General features: G+C 41.5%; 1 protein-coding gene across 1 annotated transcript in view; it reads right to left on the reverse strand.

Moving 5' to 3' along the window:
• Positions 1–538: 538 nt before the first annotated feature.
• Positions 539–19,311, reverse strand: part of BPHL (biphenyl hydrolase like) — a gene marked incomplete at its 5' end in the record, with an annotated part of 32,559 nt that continues 13,786 nt past the window's right edge. The window contains 5 exons of the mRNA XM_006022195.2: positions 539–1,112; positions 4,162–4,285; positions 7,558–7,686; positions 11,194–11,347; positions 18,116–18,282. Coding sequence (XP_006022257.2) covers positions 1,019–1,112; positions 4,162–4,285; positions 7,558–7,686; positions 11,194–11,347; positions 18,116–18,282 — 668 coding nt within the window. The remainder of the gene's footprint in view (positions 1,113–4,161; positions 4,286–7,557; positions 7,687–11,193; positions 11,348–18,115; positions 18,283–19,311) is intronic.

Raw genomic sequence — 19,311 nt, forward strand, 5'->3', positions numbered from 1 at the left:
GGCCGCTACCTGACGGTGGCCGCCATCTTCCGGGGCCGCATGTCCATGAAGGAGGTGGACGAGCAGATGCTCAACGTCCAGAACAAGAACAGCAGCTACTTTGTCGAGTGGATCCCCAACAATGTCAAGACGGCCGTCTGCGACATCCCCCCGCGAGGCCTCAAGATGTCCGCCACCTTCATTGGGAACAGCACAGCCATTCAGGAGCTGTTCAAGAGGATCTCGGAGCAGTTCACGGCCATGTTCCGGCGTAAGGCTTTCTTGCATTGGTACACGGGCGAGGGAATGGATGAGATGGAATTCACGGAGGCTGAGAGCAACATGAATGACCTGGTCTCGGAATACCAGCAATACCAAGATGCCACGGCTGATGAGCAAGGTGAATTTGAAGAGGAAGGTGAGGAGGATGAAGCCTAAGGCTACTGTTTATAAGAGGGACTCCAGTAAAGCAGGCATGTGTACCGAATGACTTCTGTTCGTGGTGACTGAAGCATGTTCTCTGTTGCAGTGTACTTAATTATCCTGTCAACCATGTGTAACCTTAACAAGGACCTCAGTGTAACAGTTTTTGAAGTCAAGTTTATTATGATGGCTCTCGTGTTTAAATCAATTTCAAGATCACATATAAAGGCATGTGTTCTATACGATGTCTGCTGTCTCACTTTCTTTAAAACTGGTATTGATGCTAACTTTACATAAATCTTTTCCATCTCTTCTCCCTTCAAAACACTTGCACAGTTATCTTGTTGAGTCATAATGCCTCTCACTTCCCCTTTTCCACCCCCTCTCCATCCTGTCCTCAGACAAAAGCAGTTCTGTGGCCTGCACTTCACTGGGCAGACATTTCATGATTCTAACTTTTTATTAAAGCACAACTATAAACATAGATCCCCCTGGCTTAAACACGCCACAATTTCTCAAAAAGGGGAATCAAACAGTAAGTACCATGTTTGGGGATGGCTGGACAATAAAGGCAGACATTCAGTATATGAAATCAACCTCGGATGGACTTCATCTGTCAGGCTTCTGCTAGGAATTTTTCCACTTCTGTGTTGAATTCCTCTGCAAAGCGCAAGTGTAGATTGTGCTTGCCTTCTGGTATCACGAGCAGCCTGAAAAAGATTCAAAGTCATGAACTCTGTTGAATGCACTGACAAGCAAATTGCTTGGGACTACTTTCTGATCTGGTTACACAAATGCCAACCTGAAATTAACTCCCTTAACTGCTCTTCAGGTTAACTTGGCTATAACAGCCAACCCTGGTCTGTACTTGATTTAAAAACTAGTTGAGCTACTTATTGTGTTGAACATCCAAGAGGGTTACCAGTTCTGCCTATAAATCTAACTTGCTTGTAAGGAAATAAAAATTGTTTTTGGTCAAATTTATTTATTTATTTATTTTTTTTTCAGGCAGAATTCTAGTTCTGTCTTAGCATAAATTTCCAGAAAGTTTCTCACAGCTGTTTCTGCTAACCGGAGCATAGCAGCTCTGCTTAGGCAAGGATGGATGGGGTGGTGGTCATAGGAAGAGGAAATCTTTCTTTCTTGAGGGTATAGAAGGTGAATGACATCCTTGGTGAAGGTAGGTGAGAATGAATAGATATATACCAGCTGAATCTTGAGATAATGACCTATGATTTGTATCTCTCTCTTTTTTTTTTTTTTTTTTTTTTTTTTTTTTTTTTTTTTTTATGTAATAGTAGCAGTAAAACAACTTCCAAAACTGAAAGCCTAGTTGGCATTGAAAGTGCTAATAGTTCTTAAATGAATTTAAGAGGGAACTTCTGCACTGAATTATACCTCAAACTAGCATATGCTTAAAAGCAGTGGCTCTGAAAGTAAGTGATCTAAAACTTTTCATATTTTTAGTGTGGGCACAATGAGGCTAAATGTATACAAGTTTCAGGTATGGTACATTTCAGAACATCAAAGTATCATACCATACATTGGACTTTTTTAAATGAGGCCAGTCTTCTTTAGAATGTTTACCACTTTAATACCAAGTTAGGAGATTCCACTTGCTCCTTCTTGTATGACACTACATTTAATTTTCCTGTTTTTAGCAAATAGATTCAGAGCTTAGGACAATCCCACCATGAATTTCAGAGCCAGTGCAAAATGCTTCTGGATATAAAGTGAGTTGAGGTTTCAGAATGGATATTTCAGCACTACTGTATAACTGTTGGTTGAACAAAGTAGTAATTGTAATTGGTTTGATCTTTTTTAATAACAAGGTTTTGTTGCAACATATGCAATACTCCTATAACTTCAGTGTGACTTTTGGTAGAGGATAAAAGCTACTTTGTCTTAGGGAAAAGAGCAGTATTGTGTGAACCTACTCAGTTTTTGCGTACCTTGTGACTATTGGGTTTGCTGTAAAGTACACAAAACTAGGCGTCTTGAAAGCTGATAAAATATATGTAGATGTACAAATATACACTACTGCAGTAAGTGCATTGACTTTACTGCTAAGGCTAAAATGCTTTTTTTTTTTTTTTTTTTTTTTTTTCCCCCCCCCCCCCCCCCCCCCCCCCTCATCCACCTCAACTCTACAAACCACAGTACTTCAGTAGTGTTATTGAGCCAAGAAACCCAGAACTTTCATATAATCAGGAAAACCTTGCTGCCTTCTACCATTGTATAAAATTAAAAAGGAAAAAAAAATTCCTGCAAAAGCAGGAAGTCAATAGGGGTGCTAAGCTCTCCGCAACAGACTACTGTGGTAAATGTCATGGTTATCAATCTTTTCCACATTGGAACATAACCTCCCTTCCCATTTACTTATGTGAAATGGACCGCATAGTTTTGAACCCTAACATCTTTACAAGACCCACAGGTTGAGAATTAATTTCTCTGTACTAAAGTATGGAACCACATACCTCTTAATGTCCTATGTTAATCTAAGTTCCTTTTCTAGCAGTGTAAGTACTAGGTAGCCCTGGAGCACAAAGTGCAGTGCAGCATCTTTACTTCAGAAGACTGCACTTTGGAGAACTGGAACAGCTCACCTAGATGTTACTGTGACCTTTCTTCTAATCCTACCTCCTCGGAGCACGTTTGGGTGTGTGGTGGTGGTGGTGTTGTTGTTGTTGTTTTTTAAAAAGCCACCAGAAGGATATCCTTGCCCATTTAGTGTTAAACACTGGGGAACAGCCAGAGCACTGATGAGTGCCGCTGAAATCTAAGGAAACAGTAGGAATTATAAATACAGTCCACAGGAGAAAATGGAGCATCCTGTAGTAAAAATGGCTTTTCTTGTGACTGTCAATATGCTATCTGGATCTTGAATTGCTCACAGAAGAATGTATTTTTAGGAACTGGGTTTAGAAGGTAAACTCTGATCTTAAGTCTTATAGAGAATAAATAAACAGAATTTACCCTGCTTTGGCTTCATAAAAATGGCTTCTGCTTCCCTAATCCTACTCTGTACTACCAGTCTGAGCTGCTGGATGTATGTAATCATAAAATGGTAACACTAGCTGAGGGACTGTGCTCTCTGAAGAGAACAAACGGGTGCTTTTCTACTTGCTGCAACAAAGGGCTTCCCGAGTTTCTGTAGTGGGTGTTCCTTCTAGGCTTTCCTTATGTGCAAGGGTGAGTAGTGACACGTTTGTAGGCTGCTGCCTGCCAAAAATAATCACAGGCCACTCATAACTTTGAAGAAAAGCTTCGACAATATTCCCTCCTGCCTACCGCAAGACTTAATGGGGAAAAAAATCTCAGTCGGTGTATAAGATATATTAGCACTCGCTGCTATTTGCTAATACCTAAGTGTTCAGCTCCAATCCTGGTGTAGCTCAATTCTTTACTAACCACTGTTAGCGCTGCTGAAGGGGGATAGCTACCAGGTATCATTTGGCAGAAGGAATGTGGTGACAATGATTTAGAAAAAGGGGTCAACTCATCTGAATATACGTTAGCATATGGTCTTTATTTTTTGTGTTTCACGTGGCTCTTTGCCCACCTTTTCTATTCACGTCAAACCATGGTTCATACAGTAAAAAGGGCAGGCTCTTTTAATTGCAGTATAACATGCTGTGGATTTGCCATGCCCCACTCTCCTGAGGCCTGGACAATTTTTGTCAAGCTGTTTCACATTCTGTGTGTTTGCTTCTTCCCTTCCAAAACCATGCTTCAAGGATGTGTGGTGGTAGGACTCACCGTGCTCCTCGGATGTTCTTGTGAAGATATTCTGGGTGAAACGGTGGTACCAAAGGGTCTTTCGCACCATGTATTATAAACGTTGGACACACAATATGTGGCAGTAAATGTTCACAAATGTTACCTGAAAATTTTTTTTTAAAAAGTGTCAGGGTCACACTTTTTTATTAAAAGAAATATGCACAGAAAATGAAAGCTGAAAATATTTTAAGAGGCTGGGGACTCTATTGTAGCTCTTAGCCACTGGTTCCCACTACAGTGTAGAATACAGTGTAGAATTATTTTGGGGAAATAAGTAAGTACCAAACTTATTCTGCCTCGTATAGAGGTCAGTACAAAGATTTCTTTCTCCATGGTGAAGTGAATAATAGACTTTCTTACTAACCACCACCACCATGTATCAAGCTAGTGCATTGAAGTGTTTCTGACACATTTTTCTTAACTTTTTATTTGCACATCTTCAACACGGCATAAATCTCTTGTCTATAATTAATCTTTTCAGTCTCTGAGGTCTGCACCATCTCAGTCTATTCTAGTTTATGTGGTTACCAAGCTACAGGTTACCTGACTTGATTCTTACATTTTTTTTAAACCTGTAGTATCCATAACAATTTAGATCAAAACATACAGCGCTATCTGCTTCTAACAGCTACCATTAAGACTATCATTCCTTTGTGTACTAAACAACCATTTAACACAAAACCACCATTCAGACAAAAGTTACCAATCATGACTATAATGTATATTACACCTCTTCAACTGTAATTTTTGTTTAGGCGATTTTAAGCTTTTTCAATAAAGCAAGTGTTTCATCTATTTTATATCACCCGCTTTCTTCAGCAAATATATACTACAACTTAGCAGCCCTAGTGATACACTTATTAGCCAGCTATGTCTGTTGTTGCTGAAATTGAGTTTGTGGTACACAAAAGAAGAGAAAAAAATAATTTGAGGTTATAGATTCTCAAGCAATCTTTAAAGCCTACTTGCAACCATCTTTTTGTTGTTATTGCCAGCGTTGGTACATAATTCTGGTGTATAGATTCACTCCTTTTCCTCAGCTCTCAATTCACTTCTTGCTAGGTTTTAATAATGTGTTTCCAGCCATTTGTCTATATGTATTGCCTTGCTTTACAAATTTGCCCACTCACCATTTTAATCCCAAGACCTCAAAGCACATTTTGATGTTAATTAAACTCCAGAACAGCAAATACAGAGGTTTTAGTTATTTGCCTAAGGTCATAGTCAGCAGCAAAGCCAGAAAATAAGCCCAACTATCTCCTTCAATGATCACTAGACTTCACTTCCTCCCTTAATAGCTGTGCAGCTATGTTCCACAACTCTGTGGAACTCATTAATATCAACATGCTCAGTGAGGTTGCAATTTATTTTTTACAGCTGTTTGCATCACTAGCTCGTCTCCTACTCATGGCAGACAGGATCTCTGGGTGTTTTTTTTTAATGTTAAGTATTTATTTGTCTACTAAGAAGTTTTTGCTCCTTTTACCTAACAGTCAGGGAGTTCTCATTTGTTTTACTGTAACTTTCATCTACTGGTACTTTTTCCATAACCATGACTGATTTTAAATTCAAAAGACACCTGCTCCATTTCACAGATGACCTAAAAACCTGAGACTTCAGTTAGGAAAGGAGAAGGCAAGGGGGGAAATGATAGGGGTCTATAAAAACCTGAAGGGTGTGGACCAAGTGAACAGGGACCTGTTGTTCACCAAGTCCCAGACTACTAGAACTGGGGGGCAACCTAGTTAGTCACCTAATTAGTAGGTGGCAGGTTTAAAACTAACAAGAGAGAGTGCATTTTTAAGCAACACATAGTTAACCTGTAGAATTCTTTGCCACAGATGGTGGTGGAGGCAGATAGCACAGCCAGGTTCAAAAAGGGACTCAACAAAATTCATGGATGATAAATGTCTTAATGGCTATTGAACAGAACAACTGAAGATGTTTCCTCTGGCATCTCTAAACTAATAATGGAAGATGCTAAGGAGAGTACTGAATAGGGAATAGATCACTAGAGATATCTGGTTCAGTACTCTCCCTGTATAGCACCCACTTCTGCCCCTCTCAGAGACAGGATACTGGACTGGATGGACTATGGGTCTGGCCCATTATGGAATTTCTTACATTTTTTGGCACAATGGGCTTTCTCCTCCAATGTGCTGAGCACTGCTAGCTTTCACCAGTTTCAGTGGGTGTTGAAAATGATCCACTTTGAGCTCAATTACAGCACCTTGTTAAATCTTTTTATTTGACCAGATGGCCTCTCTTTCACAGGCATTTTTAATTGCACAGGTGTTGAAAATTCTGTGCTCTCTACAGGCTGTGGCTGTTATCTGCAAGCAGCAGACAGGCTGGCTTTCGTAGCTAGTATATCCCAAGACTTCTACATTTCTATCTTAAAATGCAGTCCTTCTTTAAAAAAAAAAAAGTGCCAGGATATATCTTGTAAGATGTCCCTAAGTTGGAAAAAAATTATCATACTAAGCAGCTGATATCCCTCTTACAAATCTGTCTCTGGACTTGAAGGATTAAAATGTGAGTGAACATTTTCCTTGTAATCACATAAGGCCTGTTGTTTATCTTAGAAATATTAGCTCTATTACTATTTTCTGTATGAAGACTAAAGGAAAATGCAAGGAATTCTGAGCTCTTTGTCTTATGTGCTCTGTCATGGATATATTTCTATTCAGTTGTTTAAAAATAATTGTGTTATGAATTGGAACAAAACTATTTTTCAGGGTTTAGGACCTGTCTTTTTTGCAAAGTTCTGTATGAGGTAAGAAAGATGGTCGGGATTTTCAAAGTTAATATTTTAAAATAAAACTGTTAGAATGCAGAATTGTGACTTGTAATTGGATTTTTGGTCCCTAACTTATGGCTCTACTTACAACCTGCTTTGTGAGTTTTGAACTATAAAGGTCTGAAAAGCCATGTTTCCTCCTCTGATTAATTGCTTGACACCTATTTGGAAAAACAGGCTCAGCTCCTACCTGCAGCAACTATGAAATGAAACACATTCAGTGCTGTCTTACTTTTCTGTTTGAGCAAAGGCTATCTACAAGTAAAAGAGGGGAGGCAAGTAAGCCTGAGGCCTGCTTTTAAAAGCAAGGTTTTAGTATCTAGGTTTGTGGTGAGCAAAGCCAGAGAATCATCAGCTAATTATCTACAGAAGTTTTTTTTTCCTTTCTATCTCTCATTTTATAAAGGGTCTGCTCAATTTATGAGGGTGTCAGAGCTGACTTATAACGCTATGTGTGTGTCTTGTTTTTTCCAGTAGCTTAAAATACTGTTGAGAGATGTTTTTGTTTTTTTTAAAGCCCAGAAACCCTCTATTGATACAACCCTTCCAGGTTAGCACAGAAGACAGTTTACCACCTGACTTTTCAGCAAATTGAGATATTCCATCCACCCAAGCTTCACAGGTTCTGGCAAAATAGTCATGTCCATACATTTCTTCCATTGGTTTCCTGACTTTCTCACTCCATTTTGAAACATCTCGGATAGCTGTGTAAAATGATATTGAATATATTCAAGACATTTTCACTCAGTAAATTAAACCTGCATTTGATTACAGATCATATCCAAATAGATAAATGGGCATCTTTAAATCAAAGTACAAATATTTAATTTTACATTCAAAATCCTGTCTGAGGCATGTAAGCAATTTGTGGGGGCAGAAAGCAAGAAGCATGAAAAATAAACTAATCCCAGTATCTTTAGCTGAGTCCTTTCTAAATTTTAGGATGTAAATGATTGCCTGGCTACTGTACTCCTAAGGGTGAAGAAGTTAGGGGTCTCAACTTTCATGTCCTCTGGCTTTAGGACTTCATTGGTATGTGCAGGCAAATCTTGCAGGATGCCAACCCAAAATGTGGCTATCTTTAGAGAATAAAGTATAAGGTACAAGATACATTAGTTTTGAGGCAGTACTCTGTTCTAGTCCCTGGATGGAAACTCTCACATCTAGCAGTGTTCATTGGAATGGAGCCTTTACTAGGGGCATTCCAGGAAGCTGACATCATGATACATTTGCCATCATCTTTGGGATTCTTGTTTTCCTCATACTTAATGGTGTCATAATGACTGACTTACTACATGCTGGATAAAACTGTATAACCTGAAACTCTACTTTACTTGTCACTTATTTTCTAGGTTTCTTCCCCCCCCCCCAAAAAAATTTCAATTGTGCCCAGAAAGCAAATGTCTATAAGCAGAGCTGTCCCTAGAGGTGTGCGGGGCCTGGGGCATATCAGACTGTGCGGGGCCCAGGTGGGGGGTGGCAAGAGGCTGGAGCCAGCAAAGTGGGGTGGGGAACAGCTGGACTGAGGGGAAGGAGGCTCTAGCAGCTAGAACCAGCAGTACTTGACAGAGGTGGCGACAGGGCCTATACAGCACTGACCGTGGGGGGGGGCCCCCCCAAAGCACAGGGCCCAGCGCACTTGCCCCAAGTCATTCCTCCCCGCCCAAGGGATGGCCCTGTCTATAATAGTGGCATCACCTGGTCAGTCTTGCTCCAGAGAAGCAAAGACAATTGATGCTGTCATAACAGAGAAGGAGACAAAGCTGTATGGTTATGAACTGCCAGAAAGCAATGAGTATTACTGAGAGATCTTTTAATTGACTTGATATGGCAAGGCCTACAGAATTCAGCAACCAGGCAAATAAGATGAACTAGAACCAATTAGGCCAAGCAATATGAATAAATGAGTGAAATATGTTACCTAATATCCGTTTAGTGGCCACTGGGAAAGTAATCCAGCCTAGGCTACTTGTTACTGAACAGTGATTTCCATCATCTAATCTACATCTTCATTTGGTATCATTGTGGCAATTCTATTACAGAAACCATGAAAATACATTAAGACAAGATAACCCTACTCCTACAGGTAACGTCTTTAGCTTTTTGTCAATCACTGGGTGCATCTATGTGAGATGTTTACTGTGGAGTTACCTATAATTAGCCTTTCAGCAAACATCTTGGCATCTACACATGCAACCCTATTAGGCCACAGAAAACTAATAAACTTTGCAGCAGGTTAGTACAAGTACTATTCTGCATCAGAGGGTTTTGTTTTTTGGGGGGGTGTGTGTGCACATACGCGCACATGCAGCAATGCACATGTAGATGCTGATTTGGCTGCCTGGGGCACTAGGGTGTTTTCAACGTGGGGGCTGCCTGCCACTAGCCCTGTGCTGGAGAACACTTGTGCCCCAGCCAACCCCTCCACAGCATGCTGAGCTGGGTTGGAGCAGCCCCAGGCTGGCAGCCTGACCACCCCCCCTGCTGTCAGCTAAGGGTGCTCTGACTCAGCTCAACATGCTGCAGTCCCAGGTGGATGTTCAAACAGTCTGCCCAGAAGCAGTATACTCCAGTGCAATATAGTTTCATAGTTTCTCGGGTCGGAAGGGACCTGAACAGATCATCAAGTCTGACCCCCCTGCCCTGGGCAGGAACAAGTGCTGGGATCATAATGCCCAAGCCAGATATCTATCCAACCTCCCCTTGAAGACCCCCAAGGTAGGAGAGAGCACCGCCTCCCTTGGGAGCCTGTTCCAGAGCCTGGCAGCCCTAACCATAAAGTAATGCTTCTTGATATCAAGCCTGAACCTGCTCTCAGTCAATTTGTGGCTGTTATTCCTTGTTATCCCAGCTGGTGCTCGGGGGAACAGAGCCTCCCCCGATTCTTGCTGGTCCCCCCTGGTGAGTTTATAGATGGCCACCAGATCCCCTCTCAGTCTTCTCTTGTGGCAGCTGAATAGGTTCCGGCCCTTCAGTCTATCTTCATAGGGCCTGGCCTACACTGGAGTTTATTACTTCTAATTAATTGCATGTGTAGATGTGCCCAGTGACAAGGAAGCTTGTCGTACCTGTCCATAGGACAAAGTGGAGAGCTTCATTCCTCAGTACAGCATTCTTATATGCATCTAATCAAACTTTTTAAAAAAGATTTTATTTCACGTTTTACTGTAATGTATGCAGCAGGCTTGTAATTGTGTGTATATATATCAAGGATATTGTAAAATAGAACTTGTGTTTATTTTAAAAAAATAAATAAAACTTAAAAGCAGAGAATTCTTCATGTACATACAGTTAAAAAGAACTCTTGGCTGAAATTAACTGAAAATTAGATAAAATCAAGTAAATGTTTTAACTTTTTTTTTTTTAAGGGGGTGATATTAATGTACATGTACAAGACTTTCACTTGTAAACTAGACAGTCCCAAACATTGGGTAGAATCTCTGAAGGTGTAAATCAGTATCCAGTGGCTTAAGTGCTAATAAAGTTATTTGTATCTACAGAGAATCTGGTCTGTGAACTCTTCTAACTTGTTTTAAGGGTTTGGGGTTTTGGGGTTGTTTTTTTTCCCCCAAATTAATTAAAAACTAAAAGGGAATTTCCAAACTTGGTGGCTGCCTTTGCCACCTTGTTGAACAGTGACAACTAGTTAACACTTGAACCACTTAAGTAGAATCAACCAGAAATCCTGTCTTGTTTTACTCGGTAAAATTTTTGATACTACTGTACAAGGAATTTCAATAGAATTAAAACAAATTAGTAACTTTATGTGAGAGGCAAAGATTTTTGTAGGTGACATCTCTTACTGGACCAACTTTGTAGATGCAATGGATTTAAACAAACTTTTAAATGCAATACATTCTTCTTCAGGTCCCACAATTTTACATGAGCATTTTCTGGTAGACTATAAATGCCTAGAGGGGAAAAAGGTATATGCTAGAATACTAGGGCTTGCATATTTTTAAATACCTGTTATTGCTAGAGACATTTTCCCCTAACTTTACTTTATTTTATCTAGAGTGATCTTGGGAATTGGCCTTGCTAAATTCTTAATCTACTCTTGAATTTACAAACATGGAACACTTCTGCTTTCTGTGCTGCTTCCTTTAATTTGTCATGTTTTCAACTGTATAGTGTCCTTAGTATAGTGCAAAAAGAGACCAATGTTTTTGCCTTCAGATTTTTTTCCCTTTATTCACTGAACTTATCCATACCGTTGTAAAGTTTAATATCCTCCTTGGTGACACTGGAGTTTGCTCCCCAAACAACCAACTTATGAATAAGAGATGGGTACTTCGCAGCTGCTATGAGTGCTGTAATTCCACCATCGCTCCATCCCAGCATGGAGAACTTCTTGAACTTCAGTGCCTTTTATTGGTATAAGAAAATTATAGTGAACATCCCTGGTCTTTGCTGCTAAATGGTTTTATCTACCTGCAATCAAATGTTTCTTGAAAGCTAGCTATGGTACACAGACTCGTATGCAGAAATTGCAAATACAATTGAATTCTAATTAATATGAACAACTGAAATGAAACTACAGATTCCAATGGATCGTATCCCAACAGATGCATTGTATCTGTTATACAATGGAAGGTTTACAGACTAGTTGAAATATCAAGGATACAGAAAAATGAGGTGTTCTCCCAAACATTGCTTGAGCTGATTATAACGAAAACAAGACCTTTAAAATGACTTTAAAAAAAGTGTTATTCAATATCTGTGGTAAAATGTTTTCAATATGTTTGCCACTACCCTTGCTGTAGAGATGAAGCTGTGTTACAGTGCATGATGGCACCTTAGACAACCCCGAGAGGAAGTTATCAATGAACTGTAGAAAATTAAAGAGTTAATATGATCTGGAAAACAAATGGCTTCCTGGTATTTAGTCGCACATACGTTTCCCCCCTGCAAAGATCTGTCCTCCAAAATTGGGGTGCATGTCTTAAGCACAGAAACTGATTGCCATTCACCCCTGGAGGTGCTGTGTTGCCAAACAGCTACCTACCAGCTTCTCTCCACAGCAAGTGGGGGGAGGATCAACCCAGCGTTAACCCTTTCACAGCCATTTCCAGCTTGCTGGCGGAGAGAGAAGGTGGTAGCCATCTGGCAGACTGGCAATAGAGCCTCTCCATGAAAAAGCCAGTTCTAGGCCACAATTCTAGAAAAGTCTGTAAAATCTAAACAAGGTGTTCCTTATTTGCAGGAGCAAGGAAGGGAGGGGGCATTATGTGAGAAAAATATGGTAAAGGTCTATTGAAACTTTTGGGTGCCTACTTGAAGATAGCAAGGACTGGTAAAGACCAAAAAGAGTTGGAGTAGGGGTGGTAACATTGTGAGAAATCAGGCTTAACTGGTCCAGGTTTCTAACCAGTATATTTGCTCCTGAATGTTGTAGGCCCAAAATCTTAAATAACAGAGTAAGCGGTTTATTGGTGCCAATCCACACTCTTGCAGCATGGTTTTAGCACATGGTAAATTAGGGGTGGGCAAAATACAGCCCGTGGCCTGTGGTGGGTCCCTTGGCCCCACCCAGCCCAGGCATGGGGGGCAGCCCAGGCTATGGTACATGTGCCTGGTCCCATCGCCCCTGGGCATGGAGATGTCACCTGGCACAGCCCAACCTATCCCTGTGTGCAGCTTGGACACACTGGGAGATGTAGTCCATGGTGCTGGGGCAGGCAGTACAGTGGCCAGACATGGCTTCCCAGTAGTCCCTGCCACCCAGGAGCAGGTGCATGTCCCACTGCTGCTGGACCCCAGCCATGATGCCCAGGCACCCTGGGCCCATCTTCCTGACATCCACTACTGAGAGCAACAGATAGCAGGTGAGCAGGCAGGGTCTCCGTGGAGACCACCCTGGGACCCCCATGGGCAAGGCATGCTGGCTGAGTAGATGGGATGGGGCTGTGGGCAGACAGCAGGGCCAGGGCCAGGATCGTAGGGCAGTGACAGTGTTGGGCTGGGACTGGGCAGAACCACAGTCCACTTCCTGCTGGTCCCTGTGATGGGTTCCAGTTCCCTGCCCTGCAGCTCTCGCGCCCTCACAGGGATGTGCACCCATCACGGGGATTGCAGCTCTGCCCCAGGCCCTGGCCCCACCTGCCTGTCCCACTTCTGGACACCACTCCCTGGCCACCTGTGGCCCCATCTCATCCACCTGGTGAAGCACACCCTGCCCACGGTGGTCCTGGGCCGGTCTCCATGGAGACTCCCACCTGCTCCATCCAGCACCCACAGCAATGGGTGTGAGGGCAGATAGGCCTGGGGCCAGCCAGTGTAAACAGCTGTGACAAGGGGACTAAGGATGGGTGAGTACCCCTTCCCCTGCTGGCCTTCTGACCATCAAGAGCTCACCAGAACTCCTTAAGTGGCACTTCAGTCAAAAAATAATTGCCTCCTTCAAAAAATAATTGCCCACCTCTGGTAAATGCAAAGCTGAATTGAGGTCACTTAGTCTTGATCCTAGATGTGAACTATAGTTGGTTATAACAGTCCATTTTAATTGCTGCTTTATGACAATCCCAGTTAAACATTTTGCTTTGAACATAACACCCTTTCCTTAAGGAAGTCTCTGAACATAGCTGTAGTCCACACAGATCTTAATTTGTCCTCACTTGTATACTACTACCTGCAGGATTTGGAGATTCTAGGTCACCACCTCTCTTGCACCAGAATACGCTTGTGGTGGATGGGAAGAAGGAGGCTGTAGGAGGGTGCTGCTGTGTTACTTGTAATGACACAAAGGAGCCTAGAACAGTGATTCTCAACCCTGGCCTGCCATGTGATCTTCTTATGGGTGCCACATAATGTTAGCATTGTTTGCTGTCCAAACATCTACACAGACATTTCAAATAGGAGTCTAGAGTACCAAAAATCTTCTGACCTGTGGTGGTCTTTTTTTGAGATATCTGAAACAGAAGAATTACTCTATTTCTGAGGCAGTGGCTTGAGCCTAATGAGAGGTGCTTTGAGCCAAAAAGGTTGAGAACCACTGGCCTAAAAAGTCAAAGGTATCGACATTGTACAGGCTGTTACTCTATAATGTTAAACAAGGTTTGGAGTTCTGCATATAGAGACTTCTCGTCATTTAGACCCAGAACAAATAATTGCCATAATAATCTTTCCACAGAAGATGTGGAAAAACATTTACTTTACTTAATGTGAAGTGAGGCTTTTATACTCCTTATTCCCACTCCCTTTGGCATGACGGAGGCTTACTAAGGTCTCTCCATTGCAGGTCTTCTACACAGTATTTAAAGATGGTATTAACTGTTCATTTTGGAGAACAGTGAGAAAGTTGGTTGAAATGATCTGGACCTGTTGGTGCTGGGATAAAAATCATGCTTCCTTGAAGCAAGAACAGGTATTAAAGAGTGGGGAAGAATAACCAACAGCAAAAATGCAGTTTCTTATTTTGGCACTGGTTCTTTCTTACAACTTCTTCAATGAGAGAGAGGCACAGTGCAGGATCTCATAAGCCTTTCCTTAACCTGGCAAATTCATACCAGTCTTGGGCTATGCAACGTATTGCCTGAGTCTGCAATTTTAAAAGGCAGGTAAAAAATAGTGGGTTGCAAAAGATAAGGTCCTGGCTGTTTAAGCCAGTCTACACGTATAGAAGGAAAAAAAAAAAAAAGGGGGGGGGGGGGTTAGAAAAGAGAAGAAATGAGGTGAGGAGGAAAATGTCATCCTTTTCCTGGTGTGTCAGCAAAAACACAAGTCTCACACTCCAGCTGGTAGTCAGGACACTACCAAAGCTGCTGGAAGTGGTAAGATCATCTAAGTTCTTCTTCCTGGCTCAGTCTGGTCAAGTCATCTCTTGGGATGTTATAGAATCATAGAAAATGAGGGTTGGAAGGGACCTCAGGAGGTCATTTAGTCCAACCCTCTGCTCAAAGCAGGACCATCCCCAACTAGATCACCCCAGCCAAGGCTTTGTCTAGCCGGTCTTAAAAACCTCCAAGGATGGAGAGTCCACAATCTTTCTGGGTGGCCTGTTTCAGTATTTTACTACCCTCCTAGAGAGTTTTTCTTAATATCTAAACTCAACTTCCCTTGCTGCACCTTGAAACCATTGCTCCTTATTCTGCTATCTGTCACCACTGAGAACAGTCTAGCTCCATCTTCTTTAAACCCTGCTACAGGTAGTTGACGGCTGTTATTAATCCCCTCTCAGTCTTTTCTCTTCTGCAGACTGAATAAGCCCACTTCCCGCAGTCTCTCCTGATGTGCCCCAGCCCCTACCATTTTCACTGCCCTCTGTTGGACTTTCTCCAATTAGTCCACATACTTTCTGTAATGGGGGGCAAGTACTGGATACTGTGATCTCATCAGTGCTGAGTAAAGGGAAATAATTACTCCCTTCATCTGCTGGCAATATTCCTACCAGTGCAGCCCAGTATGCTATTAGCTTTCTTGCCCATATTCAGCTTATTGTCCACTGTAACCCCCTAGGTCCTTTTCTGCAGGGCTGCTGGCTAGCCAAATGGTCCCCAGTCTGTAGCAGTTCATGGGATTGTTCCATACTAAGTGCATGACTGTGCACTATCCTTATTGCACCTCATGAGATTTTCTTTTGGTCCAATCTTCCAACTTGTTTAGGTCTCTCTGCATCCTAACCCTACCCCATGCACTCTATTCCATCTTTCATGTCATTGAAGAACTTGAACAAAACTGGCCCCAGGATTGACCCCGGGGCACTCCACTTGATACCAGCTTCCAACTAGACATTGTGCCATTGACTGCTACCTTTTGGCCTGATGATCCAGCCAGTTTCTATCCACCTTACAGTCCATTCATCCAGCTTGTACTTCTTTAGCTTGCCTACGAGAATGTTGTGGGAGACCATATGAAAAGCCTTGCTAAAATTAAGGTATACCACACCCACTGGTCTCCCACATCCACAGAGCCAGTCATCTTATCATAGAAGGCGATCGGGTTGGTCAGACATGACTTGCCCTTGGTGAATCCACACTGACTGTTCCTAATCACCTTCTGCTCCAAGTGCTTAGAAATGGATTCCTTGAGGACTTGCTCCATAATTTTTCCAGGGACTGAAGTGAGGCTATCTGGTCTGTAGTTTCCTGGATCTTCCTCCTTCCCTTTCTTAAATATGGGCACTATATTTGCCTTTTTCCAGTTGTCTGGGACTTCTCCTGATCATCATGAGTTTTCAAAAATGATGGCCAGTAGCTCTGCAACCACATCAGCCATCTTCCTCAGCACCCTGGGGTACATCCCATCCAGCCCCATGGACTTGTATACGCCCAGATTTTGTAAATGGTCCCTAACCTGTTCTTTTGCCACAGTTGGCTGCTCACTTCCTCAATTCAGTCTAGCTTTAACTTCTCCTGACTTCTACAAATAACCTGAAAGCATAGGCTGAGCTGCAGTTTTCTGAGATTGGACAGCATGAGAGTGCAGGACAATGGGAAACCTGAGGATACCTCCCTCATTCAGAGCCCCATATCCAATGTGATGGTACATATGTTATCTTGCACAACATTACAATGTATTTGTATAACTTCAGAAATATTCTTTCCTTACTGTACTTTTGTACAAGCTTTCATTTGGCTTGCATGAAAACTGACATAAGAAGTATCCGCTTGAATTTGCAACTGGTCTGCAACAGCAACTCAAAGCAGCATGGGGTGTTAATGTGGAAGTGCAAAAACATAGTTCATGCTGATATTTGATCATGTTAACATAAACTAAAACATATTCATGAAAATGTGTTCGCTGGTTGTTGCATGCACAATGGTAAATACTAGAGAGTTAAAATGTTGTCTTTTCCCATATTAAATTTTGTTAACTTATTGATTCAGATGATTTGGTGTACAGGCCTCGTCTCAAGCTGTCTCCAGAATCTCAGATTTCATGATTTAGTAACTCTGCGTGCTTTAAGAATACCTCAGAAGTGTGAACCAAGAATAGGATCCTAGGGTTGGAGTCGCCTAGTCCAGCACCCTGTCACAAAAGCAAAATGCACTGTTTCTAAACCATGGGTGCCAAACACCTAGCCCATGGAGCCACATGATTCAGCCTGTGGGTCGCTGGTCTGATCCCATATGCTGGCTGGCCCTGGTCCTGTGCACTGCATGTTTCCATGGTAAAAGGGGAAAGTGTATTTATCCTATGTTTGCTGTCACATTTATCTTGGCTTACTAATTTCACTAGGTAGAATCTTTTGAGAAGCCCGAATTTTCATTTTCCAGTGGTTCTGCAAGGTTACTGCTATAAAAAAAGAAGTACTACTGGCTTCACTAGTCCAAACTTTCTCTCATGTATTTGGAATCTTATTGCATTGCCAACACTCTTAATATAGCCATAGAAACAGTCTGGTATAACATAATGAATTCCACTCATAAACTGCCAAAAAGGTAGTTCATTTTTTCACTTTATTTGGGAGTTAGTGTGATGGTGGTGGGGGTGTGCATGTGTGTGTTATTTACTTACACACCCATTATATAAACAGAACAAAACAGTGTTTAAATATATCTGTTAATTTTAAGAGCTTATAAAACAGTTTTTAAACACCTAGGAAAGCAATAACAGAGCTGAGGAGTGTTCCTTGTACTCCCCCAAATTTTTCAAATTGGACTGGGTGTGGCTTCAGGAATCGTCTAGCTCCCTATTCTAATTATTTTAAGAATAGGCCTTACACTGGGGAAGTGTCCGCTCAGTTTGCAGGAACAGATGCTCCTTGGAATGAGTTGTTCAAGGCAAAATTCCAAAGTTCTGCTTGCTGAGAAATTCTGTATGAACTTACTTTTGCCACAGAGCTCTTCAGCTGAATGTGAGTATTGTTTTTCAAAAATACATTACCTGGGCTTCAAACTACTCTACCCACGAGCCTCTTGGGGCAAAATACTCTGGAATGAGAACGTACTTTTAACTTGTAATTAATTCCCATGGAATACATGAAAGGTTTTACCAAAGGGAATGTAAAGAAAATGCAAGCAGGTTTCCAAGAACCAGTTGCTTCCATCATTTTAGGGCCTCATTTAAAGTGTGTTGTATTTTTTTGGCATAACTGACTGTTAACAAATTATTACTGTAAAATGCACACAATCGTATACTGCCTTCTCCCCTGAGTTAAGGAAAACAAGGCTCTTTACCTTGGAAAAGATTTACCTGCATCAGATCAACAGCATCTTTTGCATCCCTTTCAAAGAAATCTGGAGGAAAATCTCGAGCTGGAGGGATGGAATGTCCATATCCTCGAGGATCCCAGGCTATTATTGTGAAGAGCTGCTTGTTCAGAGACTTGAGCTGAGGTCCAAAATCCGTTTCACCACACCCTAAAAAAAATTTCAGCCAAATCAATTATGCCATAATGGAACTCTGTTATAAATACTACCAATGGATGGGTGGAAGCTCTTACCATTTAAAAAAAAAAATCAGGAAAATCCATAAAAATCAAAGGACCTTGATCTTTGCTTTACTTAGCTAAGTTTTGTAAAGATCAAAGGATCAGTCTCCCATTAAAATATCTTTTAAGGGTATTGTAATGCAGTCTAAAGTGATCTACTACAAACAAAGGATCAACACTGTCAAATAGGCAGATTTATGATTCCTACAATAACTGATATTTGCCATGGAAGAAACTCAGTTTAATGGAAATGAAATGGGAATAGTAATTACAACCACTTACACAGGAGAAAATGGATAACAGTGACTCTTAGGGTGTCACCACAAGTGTTTAAGTATGCCACGCAATATTAGCATTGTTAGGAGTGCAAACATGTACAAATGCTTCACAAGATAAACCCACAGATTTTTAAATAGAAATTGATAGTGTGGAAAAACCTGGACCTGTTATGTAATCTTTCTGTTGCGAAAGACTTCCTATTTCTCTGTGATTTAAAAAAAAAAACCCCAAACAAACAAACAAACAAAAAAAGTGAAAGCTAAGACGTGGTACCCCTTGGAAAATGGCTAGCATCTAACAAGATTGAGAACCATTGGGATAAAATAATTTGCTCACTAGGGAGGCATTTTACTAGTCATGGTGATTAACCAGGTAAAATATTCATCTGAGAATTTCCTGAAGCATCTGATTCAGGCTCTGATTCAGTTTTACAAAAACCAAAATACTTGATCAACCCACTCCAAACCAAACAGCTGTTCTTCTAGGGCTAAGTACAGACAGTTGAGACTAAGTCAATTTTATCTTTTGCAGTTTATTCTAAACTGTGTAGATTGAACTGATTAGCAAGTGAACAGACACTCACTTTTGATTTTAGAAATGTAGCACCCCCTGGCTTCTGGCCTGGGCTACTGCAGGCATGTGGCTACAGCACACCTCCCTGCTGCTGGAACACACAGCT

Source organism: Alligator sinensis, unplaced genomic scaffold, assembly GCF_000455745.1.
Source record: "Alligator sinensis unplaced genomic scaffold, ASM45574v1 scaffold579_1, whole genome shotgun sequence".
Lineage (NCBI taxonomy): Eukaryota > Metazoa > Chordata > Crocodylia > Alligatoridae > Alligator > Alligator sinensis.